The sequence below is a fragment of the Anomaloglossus baeobatrachus genome, chromosome 2 (assembly GCF_048569485.1).
Source record: "Anomaloglossus baeobatrachus isolate aAnoBae1 chromosome 2, aAnoBae1.hap1, whole genome shotgun sequence".
In the NCBI taxonomy this organism is placed as follows: domain Eukaryota; kingdom Metazoa; phylum Chordata; class Amphibia; order Anura; family Aromobatidae; genus Anomaloglossus; species Anomaloglossus baeobatrachus.
Genome location: NC_134354.1, coordinates 226,541,694 through 226,569,265, shown reverse-complemented (window position 1 = coordinate 226,569,265; position 27,572 = coordinate 226,541,694). Strand labels below are relative to the sequence as shown.

General features: G+C 42.6%; 1 protein-coding gene across 1 annotated transcript in view; it reads left to right on the top strand.

Moving 5' to 3' along the window:
* Positions 1-27,572, top strand: part of REN (renin) — a 40,219-nt gene that overhangs the window by 5,741 nt on the left and 6,906 nt on the right. Inside the window, exons 3-7 of the mRNA XM_075333658.1 lie at positions 2,636-2,754; positions 14,271-14,467; positions 17,774-17,896; positions 20,948-21,092; positions 23,974-24,072. Coding sequence (XP_075189773.1) covers positions 2,636-2,754; positions 14,271-14,467; positions 17,774-17,896; positions 20,948-21,092; positions 23,974-24,072 — 683 coding nt within the window. The remainder of the gene's footprint in view (positions 1-2,635; positions 2,755-14,270; positions 14,468-17,773; positions 17,897-20,947; positions 21,093-23,973; positions 24,073-27,572) is intronic.

The following is a 27,572-nucleotide window of genomic DNA, read 5'->3' as shown; positions in this document are numbered from 1 at the left end:
TAATTGCAAACACATCTTGACAATGGATACATTGAAAGTGGTGTCTTTTTAAGGCTTTGGGCAGCCCCTTTACCTCCATGATCGATTGTTATACCATTGTCTATAACATAGAATAGGACTGGATTGACGAACAACTTCTGTGCATGCCTGTAATGCAATTTACTTTAGAAAATATATGTACTAAATGTCTTCTGGTAGATGTTCCCTAGCTACAGGGGCAGGACAAGCTTTGTTGGTGCTCACAACAGTGTACTTCAATACTCCTGCTCCCTGAAGTTCAGCATGATAGTTATCAGATAGATAGTTATTCATGCTATTGTCCTCTGTTGTACCTCCCCCACTACGTTGTAGTACTTTTATTCATACAAGGATAGACTGAATAGTTAAAAAAAATGATATACCATACAGACATTGCTTTTTGTTAATCTAAACATTTTCTGTCACTGAGTGATGGCTCATTTGCATCTTTGGGGTCCTCTTAGGGGTACTTTGCACACTACGACATCGCAGCTGCAATGTCGGTGGGGTCAAATCGAAAGTGACGCACATCCGGCGTCGCTGTTGATGTCGTAGTGTGTATTTCCTTTTACATACGATTAAGGAGTGCAAAAGTGTCGTTATCGTATGATCAGTGTAGGGTCCGACATTTCCATAATTTAGCAGCAGCGATGGTAAGATGTTGTTCCTCGTTCCTGCGGCAGCACACATCGCTGTATGTGAAGCCGTAGGAGCGAGGAACATCACCTTACCTGCGTCCCGTCTGCAATGCGGAAGGAAGGAGATGGGCAGGATGTTTACGTCCCGCTCATCTCCGCCCCTCCGCTCCTATTGGTCGCCTGCCGTGTGACGTCGCTGTGATGCCGCACGACCCGCCCCCTTAGTATGGTGGCGGTTTGCCGGCCAGAGCGACGTCGCAGGGCAGGTAAGTGTGTGTGTGAAGCTGCCGTAGCGATAATGTTCGCTACGGCAGCAATCACAAGATATCGCTGCTGTGACAGGGGCGGGGACTATCGCGCTCGGCATTGCAAGCATTGGCTTGCGATGTCGTAGTGTGCAAAGGGCCCCTTACTTTTATCCTTTTTCTCGCCCATGTCCTGAACAATGTGATGAGAATCCATGAAAAAGTAAATATGCCCTCATTTATTACCAGATTCATATATCTGTCCATTTATTCTGGAATAAAGTGTAGGTGCACATTCATTATCTTATTATCAGGACTGCAGTATTAACCACTGGATACATTTCAATGATAGCCCTGTAGACTTATAGAAACGACCATTGCACATCTTGTGTCTGAATATGAGTATATAGAGAATAGGCTGCTATAAATAACTATGACTATGAGAAATTGCGGTCACTCAGTATTACTTTATTCCATTTATTTATCTATTTACCACTGAAAATAAAGACCTTTTGTAGAATTGCTCTGGGTGACAGCTCACTAATTGTGAGCGATTTAAAGGGCATTTCCAATTAGACAAATTATTACTTGTACATTAATTTATGTAACCCCGAGTTACTACACAGGGGTAATCATTTATGAGAGGAGAGAAAAAATAATTAATTCAAAACTTTTATGCTGATCATTTTGAATAGGAACGCTGTGATGTTCCTTGGGGTGAGACTGTAGTGTTCCGGATTGACCCATCGCGGAACTCTAAAAACAACACTTCCGCCAATCAGCTGTTCTCGGTGCTGGCAGCGGCATTAGGGAGATGGAAGTGCTCAGTTACGGAGCTGCCCCATCAACTGATAGCAGTCGCAGCTGAGTATTGCACATCCGCGTCCTATTCAAATCAATAGGAGACAGGGCAGCTCCTGAAATGAGCACTTCTGCCACGGCTGGCACAGAGAACACCTGATCGGCGGGAGTGCTGTGTGTCGAACCCTGGATGATCAGACATTGATGATTTATCCTAAGGAGAGGCCATCAGTGTTAAAGTAGTGGACAATCTCTTTAATTTTTATATATTTTGTAGTCCCTGTAATCGGCTAAAGTATTGCAAAACTCACGGTCTCCTATGAATTCCAGGCGCGAGATAGCTTTCAACACAGTACCGCAATGATAATAAATCCCTGGCCATGATGGCAACCCAACAGCACTCCGCAACAGTCGGCATCGGGGCATGTACTGTAAATACCGCCATCAGAGATTAACAACAGCATTTCACGGGTGAACAGATGCGGGCACAGCTCTTCTCCACCCGTGGCTGTTAGAGGCAGAAGATAGCTGAATAACACAGTCATCATCTGCCCGGAATGATGCAGGCTCAGTTCCTAAGCCCACTTTAAAGACAGAAACCCAACATATGACCTACTAATATGTCAAATGTCGGTAAGGGGTTAAATTGCTCATTATTTGCAGATGATCTCTGCTTGATGCCAGTGCATTGCATTACAATTAAAGAGATTTGTGTTGATGATGTTTCACCCTTTAATATATAATTTCAGTAACTATTTCACATATTTACGTTCTCAGTAACTAAAACATATCTCTATTCCACCAAACATTTAAGGGTAAATTACCAAACTGATGGTAGCTCAAATATACCAATATAGGGATCTATACTCAACAAACATATACAGTTTCATGTTTAATTGGTTGAGCTGGTAACATATTATCTTTGTATCACAGCTTCTCACAATCGATATGATTCATCGAAATCTCGCAGCTACACTGAGAATGGAACCGGTTTCTCAATACAATATGAATCTGGAGGAGTCAGAGGTTTCCTAAGCCAAGACACTGTTGTTGTAAGTTTTGCTGTAATTACTTGCGTTACAGAATGTCTTTGACTATTTGTACATCTTATAATACAAAATATTAAAACTGTTAAACAGAAAAAAAATCAATATTATATATGGTACAGTCCGAATGAATAATAAAAAAATAATAGTATAAAAATGGAATTCGGGTCACAGAACACCTGAAATTCCATTATGTAGACCTTCAAGAGCATTTTCCCTTTTAAAACAGAGAATCTAAATATTAAAGGCAATCTGTCACCAGGTTTTTGCTATGTAATCTGAGAGCAGCATAATGTAGGACAAGAGACCCTGATTTTAAAGATGTATCACTTGTTGGTCTGCATGCTGTTGATACAAATACAGGTTTTTTTGCTGCAAATCTAGCGGTGCTCAGAATGCTGAGCCATGTATGGCTTCACCTACACCATTAATTGGCAGCTTTCTGTGAACACTGTACATTGGCAGACAGCTGCTAATCAGTGGTGGAGGTGGGGTTACAGAGAGCAGTTGACTAGGAGGCACCAGACACCTAGTCCTGTAGTGATAATGTCCTGCTGATAAAATACTGATTTTATTGAAACCGTAACACAGCCTAGTAAGTGACAAATCACTGGAATCAGGCTTTCTGCTACTACATCATGCTGCTCTTAAATTGCATTGGAGAAACCTGCTGACAAATTCCCTTATAGGAAACCTGTTCATCCTAGAATTCCCTCTTTAAGGGAAGGGCAGTACAGGCCTTGCAATTAAAGGGGTTGTCCGGGACTTTTACATTGATGATCTACCCTTAGGATAGGACATCAATATCTGATCGTGGGGGTGCGACACCCGGTACTCCTGCCAATTAGCTTTTTTCTGTGCTAGCGGGAAGTGCTTAGTGGCGGAACTGAACAGCACTGCTCTGTCAACTGTCTAGTGGTTGAGGCTGGGGGCTGCAAATCCGCTCTGCACTAAATTCAAACCAATAGAGAGTGGATGTGGGATGCCCCTGAGGTTTCAGTCGCCACAGAGTATTGCACTGAAATTTGGGTGTAATGCTAAACTTGGATCCTGAAGAGGTCAGTCTCAGTTTCACCACATTACACACTCAAATACACACTAGGTTGCCCTGTTTCCACTGGGGACTAGGCTAGGGTAGGGTAATAAAGGGGTCACTGACAGAGTGGCATTTACAGGATACCCTCAAACAGGGGCCCCAGTCCCACTAGCTTAGGACCTGGGAGGGGGGAGGTGCAGCCAGCAGGGGGAGTTTGGAGTCACACAACAGCTAACAAAACTAGTGAGATAGCCACACTCAGGCAGGCAGTCTAGAGGAGTTCTCCAGCAGGAGATGAAGGGAGCAGTCTCATCTCACGGGTGCTCCGGTGGGAAGGAGAAGAAGTTCACACAATTGCCGTTGGGAGAGTGAATTTGCTCCCCACTGAATTGACGCCACGCAGAGCAGCAGGACCCTAGGGAAGATCATACTTCACGTTGGTTTTCCAGAATCTGCCTGGATGGGGAAAGTTTCAAGCTTCCCTGACCACACAGCGCCCGACAGCACAGAGCTAGAGAAGGGGTATCGCATCAAGCCGGACCCCATATCGGAACTGCGGCACCTGCATATAGGGCCAAGAGTACATCTCGTGAAAAACCGGGTCCCCATGTAGCTTCAAGCCAGGGGATTCACAGATAGGCGTTACAAGCAGGAAACCCACCAAACACCAAACCGAACTGATCTCTAATGGTTTCGGGTTTGACGGAGCCCATCATATCAAGTGACTGGTATTACCCGGGTGAGTGGCACAGAACTAAAAGTGAGTAAACAAACTGGAACTGCAGCCATAGACTCTGACTCTATATTACCGGTACTGTCGCTTCGCGCCGCCATTACTACTCCCCTCATCATCCTCCCCGGGGCCCGCTCCATCTGTGGGCAGCGATACCATCCATAGCTGCTACTACTATCTGCCCTGGAAAACAGTGACACCAGCGGCGGGCCATTCCCTGGCCGCATACCACAGGTATACCACACCTCACTACTACCCCCAACATCTCTTCCCTGCTATCTCCTGTACGCCTCGGGACAACAAAGCTTGCAGCTTCTGCCAACAGTGGGAATAGCTGATTGACGAGGATTCGGGTATTAGGGGTACTTTGCACGCTGCGACATCGCTACTGCGATATCGTCGGGGTCCAATCGAAAGTGACGCACATCCGGCGCCGGTAACGACGTCGCAACGTGTAAAGCCTAGATGCGTCGATAAACGATCGCAAAATTGTCGAAAATCGGTGATCTGCGTAGCGTCGGTCATTTTCATAATGTCGCACCAATAGGAGATACGATGTTGTTCCTCGTTCCTTCGGCAGCACACATCGCTGTGTGTGAAGCCGCAGGAGCGAGGAACATCTCCTTACCTGCCTCCACCGGATATGCGGAAGGAAGGAGGTGGGCGGGATGTTTACGTCCCGCTCATCTCCGCCCCTCCACTTCTATTGGCCGCCTGCCGTTTGACGTCGCTGTGACGCCGCACGACCCGCCCCCTTAAAAAGGAGGCGGGTCCCCGGCCAGAGCGACGTCTCAGGGCAGGTAAGTGCATGTGAAGCTGCCATAGCGATAATGTTCGCTACAGCCGCTATCACAAGATATCGCATGTGCGACGGGGGCGGGGACTATCGCGCTCGTCATCGCTAGCCGATGCTAGCGATGTCGCAGCGTGCAAAGTACTCCTAAGGATAGGTCATCAATCTACTTATCACGGACAACCCTTGTAACTGTGCAATGAAGATCATGTACTAAATAGCAGGCAACATTAAAAACATAAAAATATTATTTCCTATTGCCATACTGTTTCAGACATCTGGGTTACATATTTTGCACTGGGTTAAAAAGCTGAATGGGAAACTTGTGAACATCACACATTGAAATGTAATGTGGATTAGCTATAAATTCAATTTAAGTTTACCTGTAAATCATTATTCAAACAATAAGCAGAATGGAGAAACAGGCAAGAACAAACCATACCCTATTGACTTGCAGTACTGGGTATAGTCCATAGGGGGCACTGATAAAGATCAGTCATATGTTACCAACAATAAATACGAAGTCTCCACGAAGGAGACCCAACACCCAGAAAAACAACAACACCAATGAATAAAATATATATATTTTTTTAATTTATTAACAAATACACACTTTATAAAAAACAATAAAGCAGAAGATAATACACACAATGATGGGAGGGTGGTCTAGTCTGCAACTGGAGAATATTTGTATAATCCCATGTTATTGGGTCACAAAATATAATAGTAAGTTGGCCAACAACACAGTACGTAATAAAAAATATATACTGTAAATCATGACACAGCAATGGGGGCTATAGCAATATTAAAAAAAAACACCAATATAGAAAACCTGTAGCACTTATTGAGTTCTCTATAAACCTAAAGTGCCTATATATTTAGAAGCAAGGAGGGCATATAAATTTAAAGAACAAGGTGCTATAGCCAATAAATGCCACTAGAATGCAGTAATGTGCTTATGCAACCTCCATCTATCTCTAGTGTAGAGTAGAGTATATCCATGATATGAATGTAGGCTGTAGCTATAACAATGTAGCATATAACTATCACACTAGTATAGTAAAGTGCTTGTGCATACAGTGCATATATATTCCATAAAGGAGTTTACAAGGAAAACTCTCCTGATACTAAAGCTACAAATAAGAGCGTATGTTACTACTAGAGATGAGCAAGGTTCGAGGTTCGCCAATTTCATGTTCGAGTGATTTTGGGGGGTGTTCGAGTCGTTCGACGAACTCGAACGATTTGCTAAAAGTTCGGCAATTCGAGTTACGTTCGAGAACGGTTCGAGCACCAAAAGCGTGGCTTTTCACAGGTTATGTGCACATGTTGCTATCTGTATGCGTCCTGTGTCCCCAGCACAATCCCTCTCTCTTTCCTACTCACCGATCACGGGCGTCTCGCTGCACAGCTGTCACAAATCTCCAGCGGCATTTCCTCTTTTGAAAATGGCTGCTGCTTCATTATTCAATTAGTTATTCCGTGCCTTCCCCACCCACCGGCGCCCATGATTGGTTGCAGTCAGACACACCCCCACGCTGAGTGACAGCTGTCTCACTGCAACCAATCACTGCCACCGTTGGGCGGGTCTATATCATGCAGTAAAATAAATAAATAAAAAAAAAAAAATGGTTCCCCCCATATTTGATACCAGCCAGGAAAAAGCCACACGGCTGGAGGCTGGTATTGTCAGGATAGAGAGTGCCACGTCATGGGGAGCCCACCACCCTAACAATATAACCCAGCAGATGTGGCAGTCCTGGGACTCTACCCAGCTCATCCCGAATTGCCCTGGTGCGATGGCAATCGGGGTAATAATGAGTTAATCATGCCAGGCGTCTCCCCGAGACACCTTCCATGATTAAACTGTACGTGAAAGTAAAGAAACACACACAACGAAAAATCCTTTATTTAGAATAAAAGACAAAAAAACACCCTCTTTCACCATTTTATTAAAATCCCCAAATACCCCTCCAGGTCCGACGTAATCCACATGACACTGTCACCTCTGCTACATGAAGATGCAGGAGCACCGTAGAACACGATCGCCCTGTGTCCTCTCCACATAGCGCCTGAAGTGAATCGCGCTGTCAGCAGAGACTTCAGTCTGCAATACAGACGTCAAGATTACCAAATCTGCCTGTGTTTGTCATTAGAGCCAGTGGCTGAATGGTTAGAGCACTCGCGTAAGAAGCATTAGTTCACGAGTTCTAGTCCCGGGAAAGAATTTAATTAATTATTATTTATTTATAATTATAATTTAATTTAAGCACTGAGGGGAGGAGCCGGACATCAGCTGTGAGCCGCGGGACACACCTCTAAAATCGGAGCAGTTCACGGAATGAGGCTACATTGCTCTCTCCTCTCTCTCTTCTCTCTCTTTCTCTTTCTCTCTCTTTTTCCCTCTTTTCTCAGTCTCTATTTTCCCTCTCTCTTCTCTCTCTCTCTCCCTCTCTCTCTTTTTCTCTTTCTCTCTCTCTCTTTTTCTCTCTTTCTTTCTCATTTTCTCTCTTTTTCTCTCTCTCTTTTTCTCAGTCTCTCTTTTTCTCTTTTTTCTCTCTCCCTCTTTCTGTGTCTCTCTCTTTTTCCCTCTCTCTCTCTTTTTTTAAGTCTCTCTTTTTCTTTTTCCCTCTCTCTCTCCTCTCTCTTCTCTCTCCTCTCTCTCTTCTCTCTCTCTCCCTCTCTCTCTTTCTCCCTCTCTTTTTCTCTCTATATCTTTCGCTCTCTATCTTTCTCTCTCTCTTTCTCTCCCCTTTCTCTTCTCTCTCCTCTCTCCTCTCTCTCTTCTCTCTCTCTCTCGCTCTCTCTTTTTCTCTCTCTATATTTCACTCTCTATCTTTCTCTCTCTTTTTCTTTCTCTCTCCTCTCTTTTTCTCTTTCTCTCTTTTTCTCTTTTTCTCTCTCTTTTTCTCAGTCTCCTTTTCTCTCTTTTTCCTCTCTCCTCTCTCTTCTCTCTCCTCTCTCTCTTCTCTCTCTCCCTCTCTCTCCCTTTCTCTCTCTCTTTTTCTCTCTATCTTTCACTCTCTATCTTTCTCTCTCTCTTTCTCTCTCTCTCCTCTCTCTTCTTCTCTCTTTCTCTCTTTCTCTCTTTTTCTCTCTTTTTCTCAGTCTCTTTTTCTCTTTTTCTCTCTCCTCTCTCCTCTCTCTTCTCTCTTTCTCTCTCTCTCCTCTCTCTCCTCTCTGTCTCCTCTCTATCCTCTCTCTCTTCTCTCCTCTTCTCTTCTCTCTCTCTCCCTCTCTCGCTTCTCTTTTCTCTCTCTCTTTTTTCTATCTTCTCTCTCTCTTCTTTCTCTTTCTCTCTCTCAGACCTGGCGATGATCAGCTGATGCGGTCACCTGACGGAATCAGCTGACACTATAAGTCGAGCGGTGAGGCCGGCTTTTTACCGCGCGGCCGGCTAAACTATCAGCTGATGATGTCGGACAGGAGTCTGCACTGAAGTGTGTAGTTTGTTTTTTTTTTGCACTGATGCATCAGCTGATTGTATAAAAGCCGTTTATACAATCAGCTGCTGTGTCATGTGATCCAGGCCCTTGAACCTGACACATCATCTGATCGCTTTGCCTTCCAGCAAACCGATCAGATGATATTGGATCTGGATTGGACGGCGCGGGACCCTTGACCCAGGATTACTGCGGAGGGAGGTTCTTTATTTTAATAAAGATGGAGTCACTAATTGTGTTGTGTTTTATTTCTAATAAAAATATTTTTCTGTGTGTTGTGTTTTTTTTATCTGTACTAGAAATTCATGGTGGCCATGTCTAATATTGGCATGACACCATGAATTTCGGGCTTAGGGCCAGTTGATAATACACAGCTAGCCCTAACCCCATTATTACCCAGCTAGCCACCCGTCACCAGGGCAGCTGGAAGAGTTGGATACAGCACCAGAAGATGGCGCTTCTATGAAAGCGCCATTTTCTTCGGCGGCTGCGGACTGCAATTCGCAGCAGGGGTGCCCAGAAAGCTTGGGCACCATGAGCTGTGGACTCCAATCCCCAGCTGCCTAGTTGTACCTGGCTGGATACAAAAATTGGGCGAAGCCCACGTCATTTTTTTTTTTATTATTTAATGAAATTCATGAATTAAAAAAAGGGGCCTCCCTATATTTTTGGTTCCTAGCCAGGTACAAATAAGCATCTGAGGGTTGGGGGCAGCCCGTAGCTGCCTGCTGTACCTGGCTAGCATACAAAAACATGGCGAAGCCCACGTAATTTTTTTGGGGGGCAAAAAACTCCTGCATACAGTCCTGGATGGAGAAGGAAGATATTCCAGCAACTTGAGTCCAAACAGGAAATTCTTTAAAACGTTGATTCTTTATTATTTACATATTAAAAAGTCCATATTGGGGTGAAACAAACCCAAGACAGAGAGGACGTGTTTCAAACACTTGGTTCTTAGTCAATCTCTAAAGCATGTGTTCACAGGACTTGTTTAAAAAAGAGGGAGTAAAGACCCAAACATGTGTTTAATCAAATGGAAAGAGCTTTTCACTAAAGCATTAACCCTGTGAGGGGAACATTTTTTATGCAGGTATTCACACACGGTAACATAGGAGTGAATTCAATGGGGTTCGAGTGGTTCGTCTAACGGTTCGTCGAACATTCGGCGAACCGAACCGAACTCGAATGCTAGGGGGGTGGCTCATCTCTAGTTACTACTTAAAGTGAACCTGTCAGATGCAATATTCACACAGAACCACAAGCAGTCCTGGGTGTATATTGCTATTTCCTGCCTAAGGCTATGTGCGCACGTTGCGTACTAGCCTGCAGAAATTTCTGCAGCGATCTGAAGAGCACATGTGCGCTTTAGATCGCTGCAGAAATGTCCGTAGTGAGCGCCGATTCCATGCGCTCTGCCTGCAGCTCCTGCCATAGACAGAGCAGGAGCTGCCGGCAAAGCGCAGGAAAGAAGTGACATGTCACTTCTTTTTGCGCAGCGCTTCGGCAGTAGCCGAAGCGCTGCGCTCTGAGACGCCACGTGCGCACGGCCCCTGCACAATCTCCACAGACTGTGCAGGGGACGCAGGACGCATGCAGTTACGCTGCGCTGCAAAGCGCAGCGTAACTGCATGAATTTACGCAACGTGCGCACATAGCCTTACCGTTCCTGTGTCTAGTAGCATAGATAAAGAGATCTTTAGAAAAAGTATTTCTAAAGATCCTTTATGATATGCTAATGAGGCCAGCGACTAGTCGTAAGGGCGTTAGTTCCTGCGTTCATTCCACCTTCTTAGCATGTTAGCACAGGGGCATGCTAACATGCTATTCAATGCAGCATCACCAGTACCTGTATCTGCTGTGACTGCTGATCAGAAGTCCAGGCAATTCCGGCCATGCACACTAGATCTCTCTGAAGCCGGGACGCGTACACCCGGCTTCTTACTGCGCATGACCGGAAGTGCCTGGCATTTATATCTGCGATCACAGGGAACACAGGTACACACTGCTGATGCTGCTGCATTGAATAGCATGTTAACACGCCTCTATAGGCGTGCTGCCATGCTAAAAGAGTGGAATGAGCGCAGGGACTAATGACCTTACGACTAGTCTCTGGCCTCATTAGCATATCATAAAACATATTTAGAAATACTTTTTCAAAAGATCCCTTTATCTATGCTAGTATATACAGGGGCAGTTATGCAGGATTAGCAATATACACCCAGAACTGCTCGTGGTTCTGGGTGCATATTGCACCTGACAGGTTCACTTTAACTACACTCCCATTTATACTGTTATGTACATGCTACCATGTCCATAAATGCTGCACAATATTGATACAAGTAATGCTGTTTAGGATGCACTTAGTTTGCAATGTACAACATAAATAAAGCAGTGCATAAATGCTGCCCGATATGTCCCACAAGATGACTGTACAGCACAAGGAGAAACAACAAATCAATACAAAAATTAGTTGCATTACCTGGTCCAATGCAGATCACCTAGGATAAATCCCCCTGATGCGCGTTTCACGATCCTTCTTCAGAGAGGGTGATGTCTAGATATATGTTGCGAATAGCAACAATGTAAGGAAACATCATATAGATTAAGTTTGCAATAGCCAATTTTTTATAACAACCCAAGGGTATGGAAACAAATATAGCAGCAAGGTTGAAAGTACAAAAATCTCCTAGGAGACACTAATACAAACTAAAACTTAACATTTATTAAAGACTTCAATAAAAGTGAACAGGGTCACCGATAATCATGATTTATATTAAAAGAACAAAATACACATGGCGTATGATCACAGCCTTATGTGAGTCAATCCCGGTGTGTGTGATCTATGCACAACACAAAGTATCCGACTCAAGCCACTCAAGGATCAACGCCAATGCATACGGCACAGATTAGATCCATGCAAATAGTGGTCACAACGGAACTACTCCACTCCAAAATATTTATGAGAAGCCCACTTATAAAATGGACCTTGGAGTGTACATGGGACATGAGATCCAAACCTAATACTCATAAGAAACCACCCTTCTTCAACCAGGGGGTCTTACTGTAACAAAGAAGGAAAGTTCTCACCGAATCCAGGCGGGCTTCATTTGTGTAGAAAACCTGCATAAAATATGCTTGTTACATCGGCTTACTCAAATGAAGAACAGACAACTTCCGACGCGTTTCATTAAATCTTCAGGGAAGTTACTAATAGTCAAGGTTTCCATATTCATAAAGGCAAGTAGTCTCAATGGACACTTATTGCCGGACTGAAAATGAAACCAAAAAACTCACTTCTTGTGAGACCTGGGATGTGCACTTTCCCATCTTAACAATGAGTTAGATGACGTCTCTTTTCTATATGTGCTTGTCATAAGCTTCCCCTCAGGTCCCCTCTCGACAAGGACATCCAGAAAGGCCAGCCTACTCTGATGGATTTCAAAGGTAAACCTAAGGCCCAGATTGACTATTGTTTTCTACCATTATATATGTTTCTTTCTCCCTTCAGTCCAGTTTTTTGGTACTCAGTTTGTTTAACATGATGGAAGGGGGGTTTCCTTCTTCCTGGTTTTGTTTTTGTTTTTGAGCATATGGACATTGATTGTTTCTGTTAGGGGGAGGGGTCTTGTTCGCCATAATAACACTGCATTCCTTGGGTGTTTTTTAATATGAAGAGGTTTTGACACCGTTACGGATGGACTACAATATGTTTATAAATGGGCCTTGTACCTATTTATTAGTGCTATTTCAATAGATGGAACGCAAGCTTTAGTAGGACGCGGATGCGATCAATATGATGGGCTGTTCCGGTTTGCGTTCCAAACTCCGGATGGAGCATCACCGGATGTGTCTGCCGGCACTGTCTGATGATGTGTCGGCCTTTGGAGATGACGTACTAGCTTCCGGCATAATGGGTTTCCGGTTTGTGCGTCACACGCCTGAATGGGGTGTACTGCGCAGGTGCGCGTGATATATAATGGCGCTGCCCGAGAATTTGTAGCGCGGCACATTTGAATTGAAATTCACATGGAGGACGTGTATGGTGAGTGTTCCCACTTGGGACAAATTTCCTTCTGTGATGATCTGGGGAGCGGTGGATTTACAGGGATCTGTTTGTTCTAGTTTGCGTCCGGTAATGGACGTTCAATGTGATCTAGGACCAGGATCCAAAAGAAGTATTTGGTGAGTGTCCCATCTGGGATTTAGTACTCTGTGTTAGGATATGTTTGAATGGTGAACTTATGGTGTTTTTTGGTTTCATTTTCAGTCCGGCAATAAGTGTCCATTGAGACTACTTGCCTTTATGAATATGGAAACCTTGACTATTAGTAACTTCCCTGAAGATTTAATGAAACGCGTCGGAAGTTGTCTGTTCTTCATTTGAGTAAGCCGATGTAACAAGCATATTTTATGCAGGTTTTCTACACAAATGAAGCCCGCCTGGATTCGGTGAGACCTTTCCTTCTTTGTTACAGTAAGACCCCCTGGTTGAAGAAGGGTGGTTTCTTATGAGTATTAGGTTTGGATCTCATGTTCCATGTACACTTCAAGGTCCATTTTATAAGTGGGCTTCTCATAAATATTTTGGAGTGGAGTAGGTCCGTTGTGACCACTATTTGCATGGATCTAATCTGTGCCGTATGCATTGGCGTTGATCCTTGAGTGGCGTGAGTCGGATACTTTGTGTTGTGCATAGATCACACACACCGGGATTGACTCACATAAGGCTGTGATCATACGCCATGTGTATTTTGTTCTTTTAATATAAATCATGATTATCGGTGACCCTGTTCACTTTTATTGAAGTCTTTAATAAATGTTAAGTTTTAGTTTGTATTAGTGTCTCCTAGGAGATTTTTGTACTTTCAACCTTGCTGCTATATTTGTTATCATATAGATTAACACTGTTACAGCAAATTGTGTAGGTTTAGTTCTGATATTTAGAATATAACAATGCAATCTTTATACAGAATAACACAAAAGTGAGTACAACCCTCACATTTTTGTAAATATTTTATTATATAGTTTCATGGAACAACACTGAAGAGATGACACTTTGATACAGTGTAATGTAGTCAGTGTACAGCTTGTATAACTGTAAATTTGCTGTGCCCTCTAAATAACTCAACACACAACCATTAATGTCTAAACCACTTTCTTTCTCATTCTCTTTCTTTATTTCTTTTTCATTCTTTCTTTCTCATCCTTTCTTTCTCGTTCTTTCTCATTCTTTCTTTCTTATTCTCTTTTTTCTTTCTTTTTTTCTTTCTTTCTCTTTCTTTCTCTTTCTTTCATTATTTCCTTCTTTCTTGCTTGTTCTTTCTTTCTTTCTTTCTTTCTTTCTTTCTTAATCTTTCTTTCTTTCCTTCCCTTTCTTTCCTTCTTTCTCATTATTTTTTTCTCATCATTTCTTTCTTTCTTGTTCTTTCTTTTTTCTTTCTTCTTGTTCTTTCTTTCTCGTTCATTCTTTCCTTTTTTCTTTCTTTCCTTCATTAATTCATTCATTCTTCTTTACAGGTTGCAGATATTCCTGTCGAACAGGTTTTTGCAGAAGCCACAGCTCTACCTGCATTTCCTTTCATCTTTGCCCGCTTTGATGGAGTATTGGGAATGGGATTCCCGACGCAAGCAATTGATGGCATAACACCTGTCTTTGACCGAATTCTGTCTCAGAAAGTCCTGCAAGAAGACGTCTTCTCAGTGTACTACAGCCGGTGAGAAGACTTAGCGGCAGCAAATTTGTTTAAAAACAAACATCATTCTGGAATCCATATTACAAATTAGAAATGTGTTAGTGGGATGTAACCTGCACCGACCTCAAGAATTGTATCTGTAAAATTATACTCATATACCTGCATGCCATAATAATGCATCATAATAACTAGGGCTCTGTTCACATCTACGTTGGAAATTCCTGTATTTATGAGCCCATTACAGGCACAGAATCTGCATGATGAACACCAATCTCACCAGATTAATCCAGTTGCCTGTAATATGGATAATCATGGTGTCGAATATTTTTGGCTGCGTTGAGTGAAGACTCCTAAAACAAATGTGAACAGAGTCTCTTTCAAACACAGTTATTATGTCCAAATTTTCACTTTTCTGCAGATTTTAACAATTTATACTCACTTTCTCCCACTATTAACACTTTGAGAAAATACCTAAACTGCTTGGTTAACCCAAATCTCCTTTCTTTGCAGACAATACAAGTGAGAAGATAAGTTCCCATCCCCTTCCATTCGATGTCACTCACACTAACATGGTTTCCCAAGTGGTAACAAACTCTCCCCCGTGCCCAAGAACTACATTTTAAATTGCTCTTAGCTTTGCACCTTCTATTCAGATTCTTTCTGACCATTCTCAATTTGTAAGGCAAACAGTATATGCCCTAACTGCCAGGAAAGAAAAGCATAAGCTTTCCAAGATACAGATGTTTGTTTATAAATAGTTAAAATAAAATAAGTAGATAAATGTACATCAAGATTGTACATGAAAAGGTGGTGAAATAAATATTGAACACATCAACAATTTTCTAAGTATATACATTTCTAAAAGATCTATTAAAATGAATTTCTCACCAGATGTCAATGATAACTCATCGAAATCACACAGGCAAAGAAATCAAACCATAGATGTCCATAAATTAAGTTACGTGTAAAAATGAAAAATGACACAGGGAAAAAAGTATTGAACACATGAGGAAAGAGAGGTGCAAAAAGTCATGGAAAGTCATACCAGCTGAAATCTATCATTAATTGGAAAGCAATCCTGCCACTTAGGGAAAAAATAATATCAGCTGGTTCAACTGATGGCCTATAAAAAGTTGCCTCATTACCAAGTGCTACACAAGAAACATCTTATGATGGGTAAACCCAATGAGCTATCTCAATACCTTTGAAACCTTATTGTTGCAAAATATACTGATGGCATTGATTATAGACAAATATCTAAACTACTGAAGGCTCCACCTGGCAAACTTCATGTAAGGAAGGATAATTGGACAAATACAAATCTGCTGCCATTTACCAGTATGATGAATATGAAATAAGGGTGGACATTTCATCAAGATAATGATCACAAACACACAGGCAAGGAAACTCTAAATTGGCTTCAGAGAAAAAAAAAATAAAGGTGCTAGAATGGCTCAGCCAATCATCACCTGCCCTGAATCCAATAGACGTTTTATGAAAGGGCCTAAAGCTTAAACTTCATAGGAGTGGATGGAACCTTCAGGATTTGTGTAGAAGAATGGGCCAAAATTACACCTGAGTAATGCATGTGACTAGTTTCTCTATACAGGAGGTGTATTGAAGCTGTCATCACCAACAAAGACTTTCCTATGAAGTATTAAATACATTTCTGTAAGTGTGTTCAATTCTTTTCCCCTCTGTCATTTCTCATTCTTACACATAACTTAATTTATGGATAGCTATGGTTTGATCTCTTTATCTGTGCTCATTAGATGGGTTGTTACCGACATCTGGTGAGAAATTCATGTCAATAGCACCTTTAAAAATATATTTACTTTGAAAATTGACATTTTCAATACTTATTTCACCAGCTGTCTGTTGTTGCATTAAAAGATTAAAACATGTTCACTAAAAATTGACCACTAGATGGCACTGTAGAACTGATGAGATGATTTTCCTATAATGTGCTATATTGCTCTAGCAGAGTCCATAATTTAAATTCCTGTTTGCTGTAAATAAATAATTGAAATGACATTTTTTAAAGAATTTTTTTTCTAATGTGTTTTACTTAGTGAATATCTCCCAGTGTATAGAATACACTTAGACTGCCAACTTTCCATTTTATAATATGTTTAAATAATTTTTAGCTATTTTTTTATTAAAACAAAGAATTTGCAGAGAGGTTCATTCTTTTAAGGGAACCTGTCATCAAATTCATGGCTTTTCCCCACTGCAAACATAGGGAGAGACCTGTCAGTCAAAGGTATTAGGGAGGTGAGAAAATGTGTACTTGCCTTTTTAAAGTATTTTTACTCTGAAAATCCTCAGCTTTACAGAGTAAACATAGCGGCTGCGGGATTGCTGCCAGTGTCTCTGGGTCGGGCAGCATGAATTTGACAATTTCCCTTTTATCTGCTCTATATGGTATATTAAGTTTAAACATTATCCACTAGATGTTGCTATTCCCTAGCAAAATATAGATAAATGATTTCACTGTAAGAAATCATGAAGTTATAACAGAGGTATTTTCGCTTACTATTAAAGGGATTGTCTGGTATTTTATGTTAATGGAATATCCTTGGGATAAGGTCACCAATATCAGATTTGTGGGGGTGCGACACCTGGCAATCTCACCGATCAGCTGTTCTATGTGCCAACGGTGACCGAATCTGCTCAGTTGTGGATAGGAACTACACAGCTCCATCAACTATATAGTGACAGTGGTCAGGTACTGCACATCCGCCCCTGTTTATTTGAAATAGGACTTGCAGTACCCCATTGCGGCTAAGAATAGCTGATCGGTTGGGTTGCCGGGTGTTGCACCGCCACTAAATTAATACTGATGACCTATCCTAAGGATAGGCCCTCAATATAAAGTACTGGACAACCCCTTTAACAAGCTTCTGTAATATTCTCTATTCATTTGTGCCAATCACTGTGCTTTACCTCTGCCAAAAACACAGAGTGGTAAGAAATATCAATCATAAACAAGTTCACACTGGCATAATACAGAAACATATCATGTGAATATGCATTGACATATGGTAATATAATAATATCTGTATAATTGGAATCTTTGCAGAATAATATCTCCTAAATTCATAGTACAGGAGTCATTTAAAGCTCCCAGGCCTTGTCTAGTGCAAACACTATGGTTAGTTATTACTGTGCCTTCAGACTACATACATGTGATTGTTTTGTAATATAACAATAGACTCTTCTTTTACAATATCCTATGTCATTAATGCAAGGGATTTAAATTAATCTTTTTTATTAATATTTAGTATTTAAAGCCACTTAAGCCATGTTACTTGTATCTTGCAACAGGGATTCCCATCTGAACCCTGGAGGTGAAATTGTCTTTGGTGGTTGTGATACTTCTTACTACACGGGAAGCTTTCAATATCTCAACCTTAAGAAGCATGGATTCTGGCATATTAACATGAAAGGGTAAGGAAATAGGGGTAACCAGATTACATATCATTAAACCACAAATATGCAGTAATCCATATCATATGTACGAAAAATATCATTCACATTTTCCAAAAATTAGGAATCTGCTGCTGTGTGTAACAGGGAAAAAATCTATTGCGCTACCCTGGATTCAATCAATTTGGACATTACATTTAAGCTTGGATCAATGTATATTTCCAAATGAATGCAGCCAAACGTATAGTAACGTAGAGTTTGTCACGTCAATAGAGTCCAAGCAAATCCTACAAAATGGAAGTGCTCACTAAAGGGGGATTCCATTGTTATAATGTTAAAACATTTTGATGGTATTTTCCATGATTTCCTAATTAGTGGAGCTCCAACTTTCATGTCTGAGGACGATTCATTTGAGAGTCCCAGTGCAAGTTAAATTAAGTGTCATCAGGGGGCAGAGTATGTGGCAGTGACCGCATCCCCTGCCCCTTCCCTTACTCTCTTTTTACGGGCTGGTCTGGCCCTGCTGTTTCCTTCCCTGCACTGTGCAATCTGCACAGAACACAGCGCCCGTTCTGTTATTGGCTCAGATCTGTAATAATTAGCAACAGAACAGTGTCTATACGCGGCATGCAAGAGACTAGCACCAATCCAGCTGGGGACATCACTGGTCTACTGCATGCCTGGTCTAGGCAACGGCTGATTATTACTGATCTGTGCCCATAATACACTGCACAGTGCACAGTGCAGGGAAGGAAACAGCAGGGATAGCTGAGACTGAGCAGGGAGGGACAGACCAACCCCTGAAATGAACGTCATGATGCTTTGTTTCAGGCAGGGGCAGATTCTGTTATCACTGCAAAAGACTCTGCCCCCGATGACACTTTGTTTGCTTCTCAAATGAATCATCATCAGACAGGAAATAGAAAAAAAATAGAATAGTAGTTAGATACTGTAGTTAGGGAACTGTAGGGGACTTTTAATACAAGTATATTAGAAAATAACTTAGATTATAGAATCAAATAGATATGTATTTAAATTAATTTTATATTTGCCTTCAAACCATCCCTTTACGGATCCGCAAACAAATCACATATTTCTACAAACGTTACAGGGAATCTGTCAGCAGTATTTCATGCCCCAAGCTATTTATATGTGCATGTAGCTCTGTCAAAGAGAAGTCCAGCAATATCTTTACATGGCCAGACCAATACTCCGTTACTGAGAAATAAGGGTTTTAATTGATTTGTAAATGAGGCTGAGGGACTATGGTATATATGAAGCCTCTATCACTCTAGCTCTGTTTCCCGCCCAGTGCTGCCTCCTCCTTGACTGAAAGCTCCTTTGCTTGAAGTCACAGAGCATAGAGGCAAACAGGAGAAGGAGCCACTATGCAAGGAATAGAGGTTTCAGATCTACCATAGTCCATTCTCATTTGCATATCAATTTGAATACTGATTTTTCAGGAATGGACGCAATGTAAAGATATTGCTGGACTTCTCTTTGAAAGCTACATGCACATATAAAACGTTTGGGGAGTGAAATTCTGCTGATGGATTCTCTTTCAATTGCAGTAGACATGCTTGTCCACAGTCTCATTCACACATGTGATACAAAACCTACAGCATTGTGAACACTGGAGGTCCCAAGGGCGGCACCCCAATTTATCAGACAGTTATTACCTATTATAAGGCAGTTAAACGTAGTAGCTCCCTATCAAGGCTTATACATTGTGGTTGGCAACTGATGAGGAGGTGTGCCGGCCCCGTGTCAGCAGCCAGGCTGCTCGGATCCGGATCCGCGGTGGCTCAAGGGGGGAGTCCGGACCCGGGGGTCGTACAGCCACTCAAATGAAGGGGGTATTTATAGGGGATGGTGTTTAGAGTTCGTGACGCCACCCGTGGTGTGTGGTAATGTGGAGTACCACCGCTGCGATTGGGAGTACCCGGGGGCGATGGAGTGGGGCAGCCAGATGTTAGAACCCTCCACGGGTAGGGGGAATGCCCGGAACTCGTGATGGTGATTGGGGAGTGACGTGAGGAGCAAAGGGGGTCACTTTCGTACTCACTCAGTCCAGTAAACTGACACCGACAACTGAATAAACCAAAGTTCTGGACACCGCTGCCGCTGAGGGGAGCTAGTTCGGGTCCCGTCCCCAGTGGTGCTTCCTGGTGATCCGTGACCTTCCTCCTGGCACTAAGTTACTTCACTGTTGGTCCCGGTAGTATAGAACTAGTCGGGTCCCGTTCCCCAGTATGGCTAATGGTGGGAGCTTGCTCTCAGGTTTCACGCTTGGGATTTTCTGGACCGTTTTTGTGGAAAGTCCTATCCCCCTTGCTTGAAGCTACTCCCTGACCTAGGGTCCACGTACCCCGTTGTGCCCTGGTCCCAGCCCGGTGATGGTACAAGGCCGCCGGCTGTCCTCCTCGACAGTTCCGTGCCCCTTGTCACGATTCCCTGCGACCGGGGGTCCAGGTCCTACCAGGTCCAGACCACCGTCTGCTACCTAGGTGCTTCCAAGGATCCCTGACCGCCTCTCTCCTTCACTTCCATTCTACTTCCCTATTCAGATACTTCTGACACTCCTGACACTCCTGACCTCCCCTTAACCAACCCCCCAAGTGGGTGACCCTATTCCACTCAGGCCATCCACTGGTGTATCTGGTGGGTGTGGTGCAGAGTGTACCTAGGATTTTAATCAGCTGAGGTAGGCAACACCATGTAGTTGGGGACCCATAACCAAGGAGGAGGTGGATATTGCACGGGAGGGCAAATTTCACAATACCCTGTAATAACCTGATAGTCCAGGGGCGTCACAGAGATATCGTAGAGATCACTGGCGGTCCTGTAGGGGAGAACACCACTAATGAAAATGTTATGTGACATTTATGATCATTTCTAAATTACATAAAATTTGTTTTGCTATGTGGTTTTTATAAAAGTCAAAGAACCCAGCAAAAGGATGGCCCCTTACAGGTACATGTTCCCTTATAAACATAAATCCCTCCTTTTACTAGACCTAAATTTACGAAAGTTCACAATTTTTCTCAACTAACGTAATGTAATGGCCTACAGGGTGTCAGTTGGTGCGGAGATCCTTTTCTGCAACGAAGGGTGCACAGTGGCAATAGACACAGGAGCAGCTTATATCACAGGCCCTGCTGCTTCAGTGTCTGTCCTGATGAAAGCAATAGGAGCCATACAGCAACCTGAAGGAGAGGTAAGAAATATAAAATACACTTTTTTTTGTTATTTTTTATTTATATCCATAAAGTTATAATATGGACAGCCAGTGGTGTAACTAGAGTTTGATGGACCCTGGTGCAAAGTTTGGACCTGGGCCCCCCTCCACGTACACCGACACTTGGGGTACGGGATAATGACGCTGACACTTGGCTCTTACAACAGCACACAGGTTTCCCATGATCTGAAATCCCTCTATCAGCATCCTGCTTTCCTATGTTCTGATATCCATCTTGTCCTTGGCACCCAGCTTCCCCATGCTCTGCTATACATCTTTCCCTCAGCACCCAGCTTTCCCAGATGAGAGCATGGGAAAGCTGGATGCTAAGAGAAGATGTATAGCAGAGCATGGGAAAGCTAGGTGCTGAGGGAAAGAGCCTTTTTCCCTCAGCACAAAACATTCCCATCCCATGATTGTATCTTTATCCCCTCTTGTATATAGTTCTGCAATACTATACTGGCCCCCACATAGTCTTTCATATAGTATAAAGGGTCCCACATAACCCTTCATATATTACAATGCACCTCCATACTCCTCCATGTATTATAATGCATTTCCCATAGTTCTCCATGTATTATAATTCACCCCATTGTCCTCCATATATTATACTGCACTCCATAGTCCTCCATATATTATAATGCACCCCCATAGTCCTCCATGTATAAAGTAGCCCTATAATTATTATAATGAATGTACCATAGTTCTCCATGTAATTCCAAGAAAAGAGAAAAAGTCCAGCTCACCAACCGTCCTGCTGATAATATCCAATTCCTGCGCACGGAATATGGCTAGGCAGCCGTACAATTATAGAAAAAAGCAGCAAATTTCCAGCGCCAGGAGAAGCTTAATTAAAAATCCACTTGATTATGAAAAATAAAATAAAAAACAGCAGGTACAGCATATGTCGGATGGCTTACAGAACAATGCGTTTCGACGCTCAGGTCTTAATCATGTTCTCCAGAACATGATTAAGACCTGAGCGTCGAAACGCATTGTTCTGTAAGCCATCCGACATATGCTGTACCTGCTGTTTTTTATTTTATTTTTCATAATAAAGTGGATTTTTAATTAAGCTTCTCCTGGCGCTGGAAATTTGCTGCTTTTTTCTATAGTTCTCCATGTATTATAATTCACCCCTTAGTTCTCCATATATTATAATTCACCCCATAGATCTCCATATATTATACTACGCCACATAGTCCTCCATGTGTTATAATGGACCCCCATAGTTCATGTATAAGGTAGCCTCCATAGTCCTCCGCATATTATAATGTAGCCCCCATAGTCCTATATGTATTATAATTCATCCCCAAAAACCTTCATTTTGGATTGTATTATGCAGCCCCATACTCTTCCATGTATGATACACCCCTATATTCCATGTATAAGGTGTCCTTCATTTTGTATTATGCAGCCCCATACTCCTCCATGTATAAATGTATAATGCACCCCTATAGTCCATGCATAAGGTGTCCTTCATGTTGTATAATGCAGCCCCATAGACCTCAATGCATGTATCATGCAGCCCTATAGTTAATGTATAAGGTGTCCTTCATGTTTATAATGCAGCCACATAGACCTCCATGTATCATGCAACCAGCCCCTCCTAGGCCTCCATGTATCCTGCAGCCAGCCCCCCCCCCAGGCCACCATGTACCATGCAGCACCCCAGGTCTCTGGCCACTGTGTACTCACTGATTTATAATAAAAAAAAAAAAAGAAGTACTCACCTCTCACCTCCTTCCACTGCTGCTCTGTCCTCAACTCTCCTTGTTTCACCGCTGCTCCATCCTCACCTCTCTCTGCTGCTCTGGTCAGCGTCCTCCCATCCTGCGCTCTGTGCTCTCAGCACAGCAGTCACACAGGAGTGACGTCACCGCGCAGGCACAGGGGGAGAATGATAAAGCACGGTGTGGCGCGGGCCGCTCATTGCTTTATCATTGCTGTGTGCGATGACAGGGACGGGGGCCTGGTGCCACCGCAACTGACACCGAGCCTGGGGTGGCATCTAGTCATATAGCGGTCTGCGACAGCACAGTGCAGCTCCTCTCTCACAGAAAGGAGCTGGCTGCTGATCTCCATGGCAGCCGCAGGTCCCTAACCTGCCGGGCCTGGTTGCAATGGCGACCTCTGCTACCACGGTAGTTACGCCCCTGTGGACAGCCATTTCAGCTGGCGATACAGATATAGCAATATGTTACTGAGCAGTTTTTACATGGGCAGACACAAATCAACAAATGTATTGTCTGATAAAGGTCCCTATGGACATTAGATAAAAGTCATCCAAAGCCACTAATTTTGGAGGAGTTATCTAATTTGTATTGGGGCCTCCCAATAGATATCAGGGGAAATGAGGATCAAGTGGTTATAATTGTTTAGCTTTTTTGTTCTGAAGGCAGATAAGTCACAATTAGTGGTGAGTGAGCACTACTATGCTCAGCGCTCGGTAGTTATAAAGAGCAGTTAATGCTTGGATGGGCACGAGTTGAGTACCCGATTAAACTGGACGTCAATGAGGCACTCAGGCATTTTCCCGGAAGATTCCCGGAGTTTCCCATTGACTTCTTCATACTCGGGTACTCGAGTCGCACCCATCAAAGTAATACCTGCTCTTTACAACTACCGAGCGCCGAGCATAATAGTGCTCGCTCATCACTAGACACAATCAGATGAGTCTGACAGTGGCTTACTTCACTCTCCTCATACAGAACACATGAAGGCTTAGCCAACCTGAACATTCATGTCTATGGGGAGTTGTTCGAGAAAGATGGCATGATACCATGTTGTTTTCTTAATTTATTACTTTAATTTTTCATGTTAGCATTTTATGTAATTTTAATGTTTGCTTTCTCTTTAGTATACCATGGACTGTGAGAAGATCTCTGAGCTTCCTGACATTTCCTTTCATATGGGGGGAAATGAGTACACACTAAAAGGGGAAGCGTACGTCCTACGGGTAGGTCAATAAGATGATTATATTTTACTTTTTTAAATTGCAAAAATTAGCACAATATGCAGTATGTTGCTCAACAACAAAAAACATATCAGTGTCCATTATAAATCCTATTTTGGAACCAGAAAAGCATCAATACATTGGTTAATAACATAGGCTAAGCACCACAGTTGTGTTTTTGATGTGCAACTTTAGAGGGAATCTGTCAGCAGGTTTTTCATATTTAATGTAGAGACAGGGAGCCTGATTCCAGGGATGTGTCACTTGCTGAGCAGCTTGTTGTAGTTTCAATAAAATAAGTGTTTTATCAGCAGAATATTAACACTGCAGGACTAGGTGTTTCATGTCAGGCAGTCCAGAAAATCTGTGTAACCAACCCCAACCACTGATTGGCAGCTCGCTGACAATATACAGTGTACACAGGAAGCTGTCAATCAGGGGTATAAGCTGACTTATACAAAGTACAGGATTATGACGACGGCTACATCTACACCAGATACAGCTGGCTTCTATGAAAACTGTATCAAGCAGCCCAGTAAGTGACTCATCACTTGGGTCAGTCTCTGTCCCTACCTCATGCTGCTCTCACATTACATAGCAAAAACCTGCTGACAGATTCAATTTATATTATCAAAAATATTATTATACAATACCTCCCAGTGTTACAATTTCAGCAACATCTGTTACTAACCACACACATAATACATCCTACTACTTATAGCTAACTTACAACTAAATACACTGACAAGCAAAAGGGTAACAATGATTTGAACTATTGACTTTGAGGTTTCATATTTCATCATCCACTACAGCTTGGAATGTCAGACTACCTTCATTTTATAGATGAACATTTTTACTATCTCATAGGCCTGAAACACACATCCGTTAAAAACACGCACGTGCTGCGAGACACGTATTTTCCCTGCGTGTTGCGTGAGGTAAGTACGTGTCTCAGGTACGTGCGGTCCACGTGTGTTCTCCGTGTGCTATCCGCGATAGCACACGGAGAACAGGTAATTTACATACTCAGGTGGTCCGCGCTGCTGTCCAGGGTCCTGATCTTCGGCTCCAGCCCCACCCACTCCCCGCTGACGCTTGCTTCTGGCCGAGCGGAGGGGCGTAGATTAGAGCCTGTGACAGCACGCCCACCTCCTTTACACGCTCATAACGAGCGACGGCCGTCAGGAACAGTTTGCAGCGGTAGAATCTGCGGGGCTGGTGGAGGTGAGTATTTGTTGTTTTTTTTATTTTAAAATTAAAGACACGTGTTCTCCGGCGCGTGTCACACGGGCCCGCATCCACACTACATCCGTGTGGTACGGGTGCGGGCCGTGTGACACCCGTGCGGCCGGAGAATACGTGGACATGTCAGCGTGCAAAAATCACAGACGCATGTAAGTACGGAACGGACACACGTTCCGTTCCAAAATACTTACGTGTGTCCATACAATAGTGAAAACATAGGTATACGTGTCTCTGTGCCGCCGGTACATGAAAAAACTGCCAAACACGTACCGGCGGTACGGATGTGTGTCGGAGGCCATACATAAATTTGACTTGCAACTATTTAGCATATAATTAGTTATGTAGATTCTTGATGTCGCTGTATTGTTACAGTTTTGTTCCTAAAAATCTAAATTTTAACTTTTATTATTTTGTTACTATTTTGTAAATCTATCTTTGACCTTCAACACTGCCTGAATTCTTCTGAGCATGCTCCCGATCAGATTCAAGCAGGTCTCAACCAAAATACCAGGTCTTTTCTACAAGTTCCCAATGTTGGCGCATACTGGTTGCCTCATTTGGGTATGTATACAGCTTTTTCTTCAACTCTACCCACAAGTGTTCAATTGGGTTGAGGTCTGGGGACTGTGGGAGCCAATTTAGCACCTCTACTTCATTGTCATCGAACCATATCTTCACCAATCTTGACGTATGCTTCTGGTCGTTGTTCTGCGGGAACACTGTCACCCTTTTCCTACCCATAGTACTAGAGTGTACGAAGTAACTTATCTTGTAGGATACTCCCATATAGCTCAATATTGAGCCCACCATCAATCCTGGTCAAAAATCCAATGCCCTTGGTTGAGAAACACCCCATTTCATCAGGCTTCCTTGACAGTTCTTTCAATTTCTCGATCCGTTATCCCCTTTTTTCTTTGTTTCTTCAAGACTCATTTGCACCCATTAGAGCCTAGTCTATGGACTTTTGTCCCATCACCCCAAATCACCTGTTTTCAATCTTCTACTGTCCACTTTTTGTGCTTTTTTGCAAACTCGAGCCGACGATACTTCTGACAATATTGAAGTTGAGACTTCTTCACTTTTTTCAGGCCACCATTCCAGACATGTGTAATGTGCGTCGCACAGTGCTTGCATGGACATCTGTGATCTCACTATTATGAACCATATGAGCCGCCACCAGCACTGCCGTGTTTGTTGCACCAGACCTGATAGACCTTGAGATGAGCCGACTTTTTGATATTTTACCTGGACGTCCACCTCTTGGCTTTTGAATGGATGGGCAAACCTCATTGCATATTATTCCAACTGTCTTAGCACTCAGATGATGCAGTTTGTCAATTTTCTTGCTCGAGAGACCACTATCAATGACCTGGATGATGCTGTTTCTCTTTTCTTGGGAAATCTTCTTCATGGCTGTTCCTCAATTTAAACAAGCGACCTTTCACTTGTTAATTAACCTAATAACACACTGAGCTATTAGGGAATGTGAAAACAGGTTGTAATTTGTAGTATACAAGAAGAAAAAGATTTTTCAAACACCAGGAGCAAAACAGTAACAATGCAGTGACATAACAACAATCTGCATAACTAATCATATGCTAATTAGTTGCAAGTCAAATTTATGTATGGGATAGCCAAGATGATTGTCTATAAAATGAAGGTAGTCTTGCTTTTGCTCGTCAGTGTATGTAGTCAACTTATATACCCTCTGCTTTAAGTTATGGTCATAGAACCATATTTTCAATTCAACTGCCACCTGTGGAAAAAAACTGACACCACATGAAGGGTTACCAACTTTACTTTTTATGGACACCTTATCAAAATATCAGACAGACAATATTTTTACGGATACATTGGAAAACCATAATAAATTATGATTATATGTGATTCAAGTCTACAGCCCATAATTTTGACGTGAAGATATTTGCTGCAACCAAAAAAAAGAAAAAGAAATTAAGCCAGCAAAATCTCAGCTCCCAAATTCAAATGCCTCCCTCTCTTCTGTGCCGCACAGTGTGCATAAACCACTGCTAACATCCACATGTTTTGAATTTTTGTATTGAGGAAATCCCAGAAGCACGAGCTGGACACAATGTACGGGCACTATAATGTACTGGGCACTACAACGGTTTATTTGCAATTTTTAATTATGTTACATTCACTGCATTTGACTGGGTGTTTTCCAGGAACAAAATCATCACTACAACCATAGATGAATTCCAAAAGGGGTGTAATTTCCAAAATGTGGTCTCTTGAGG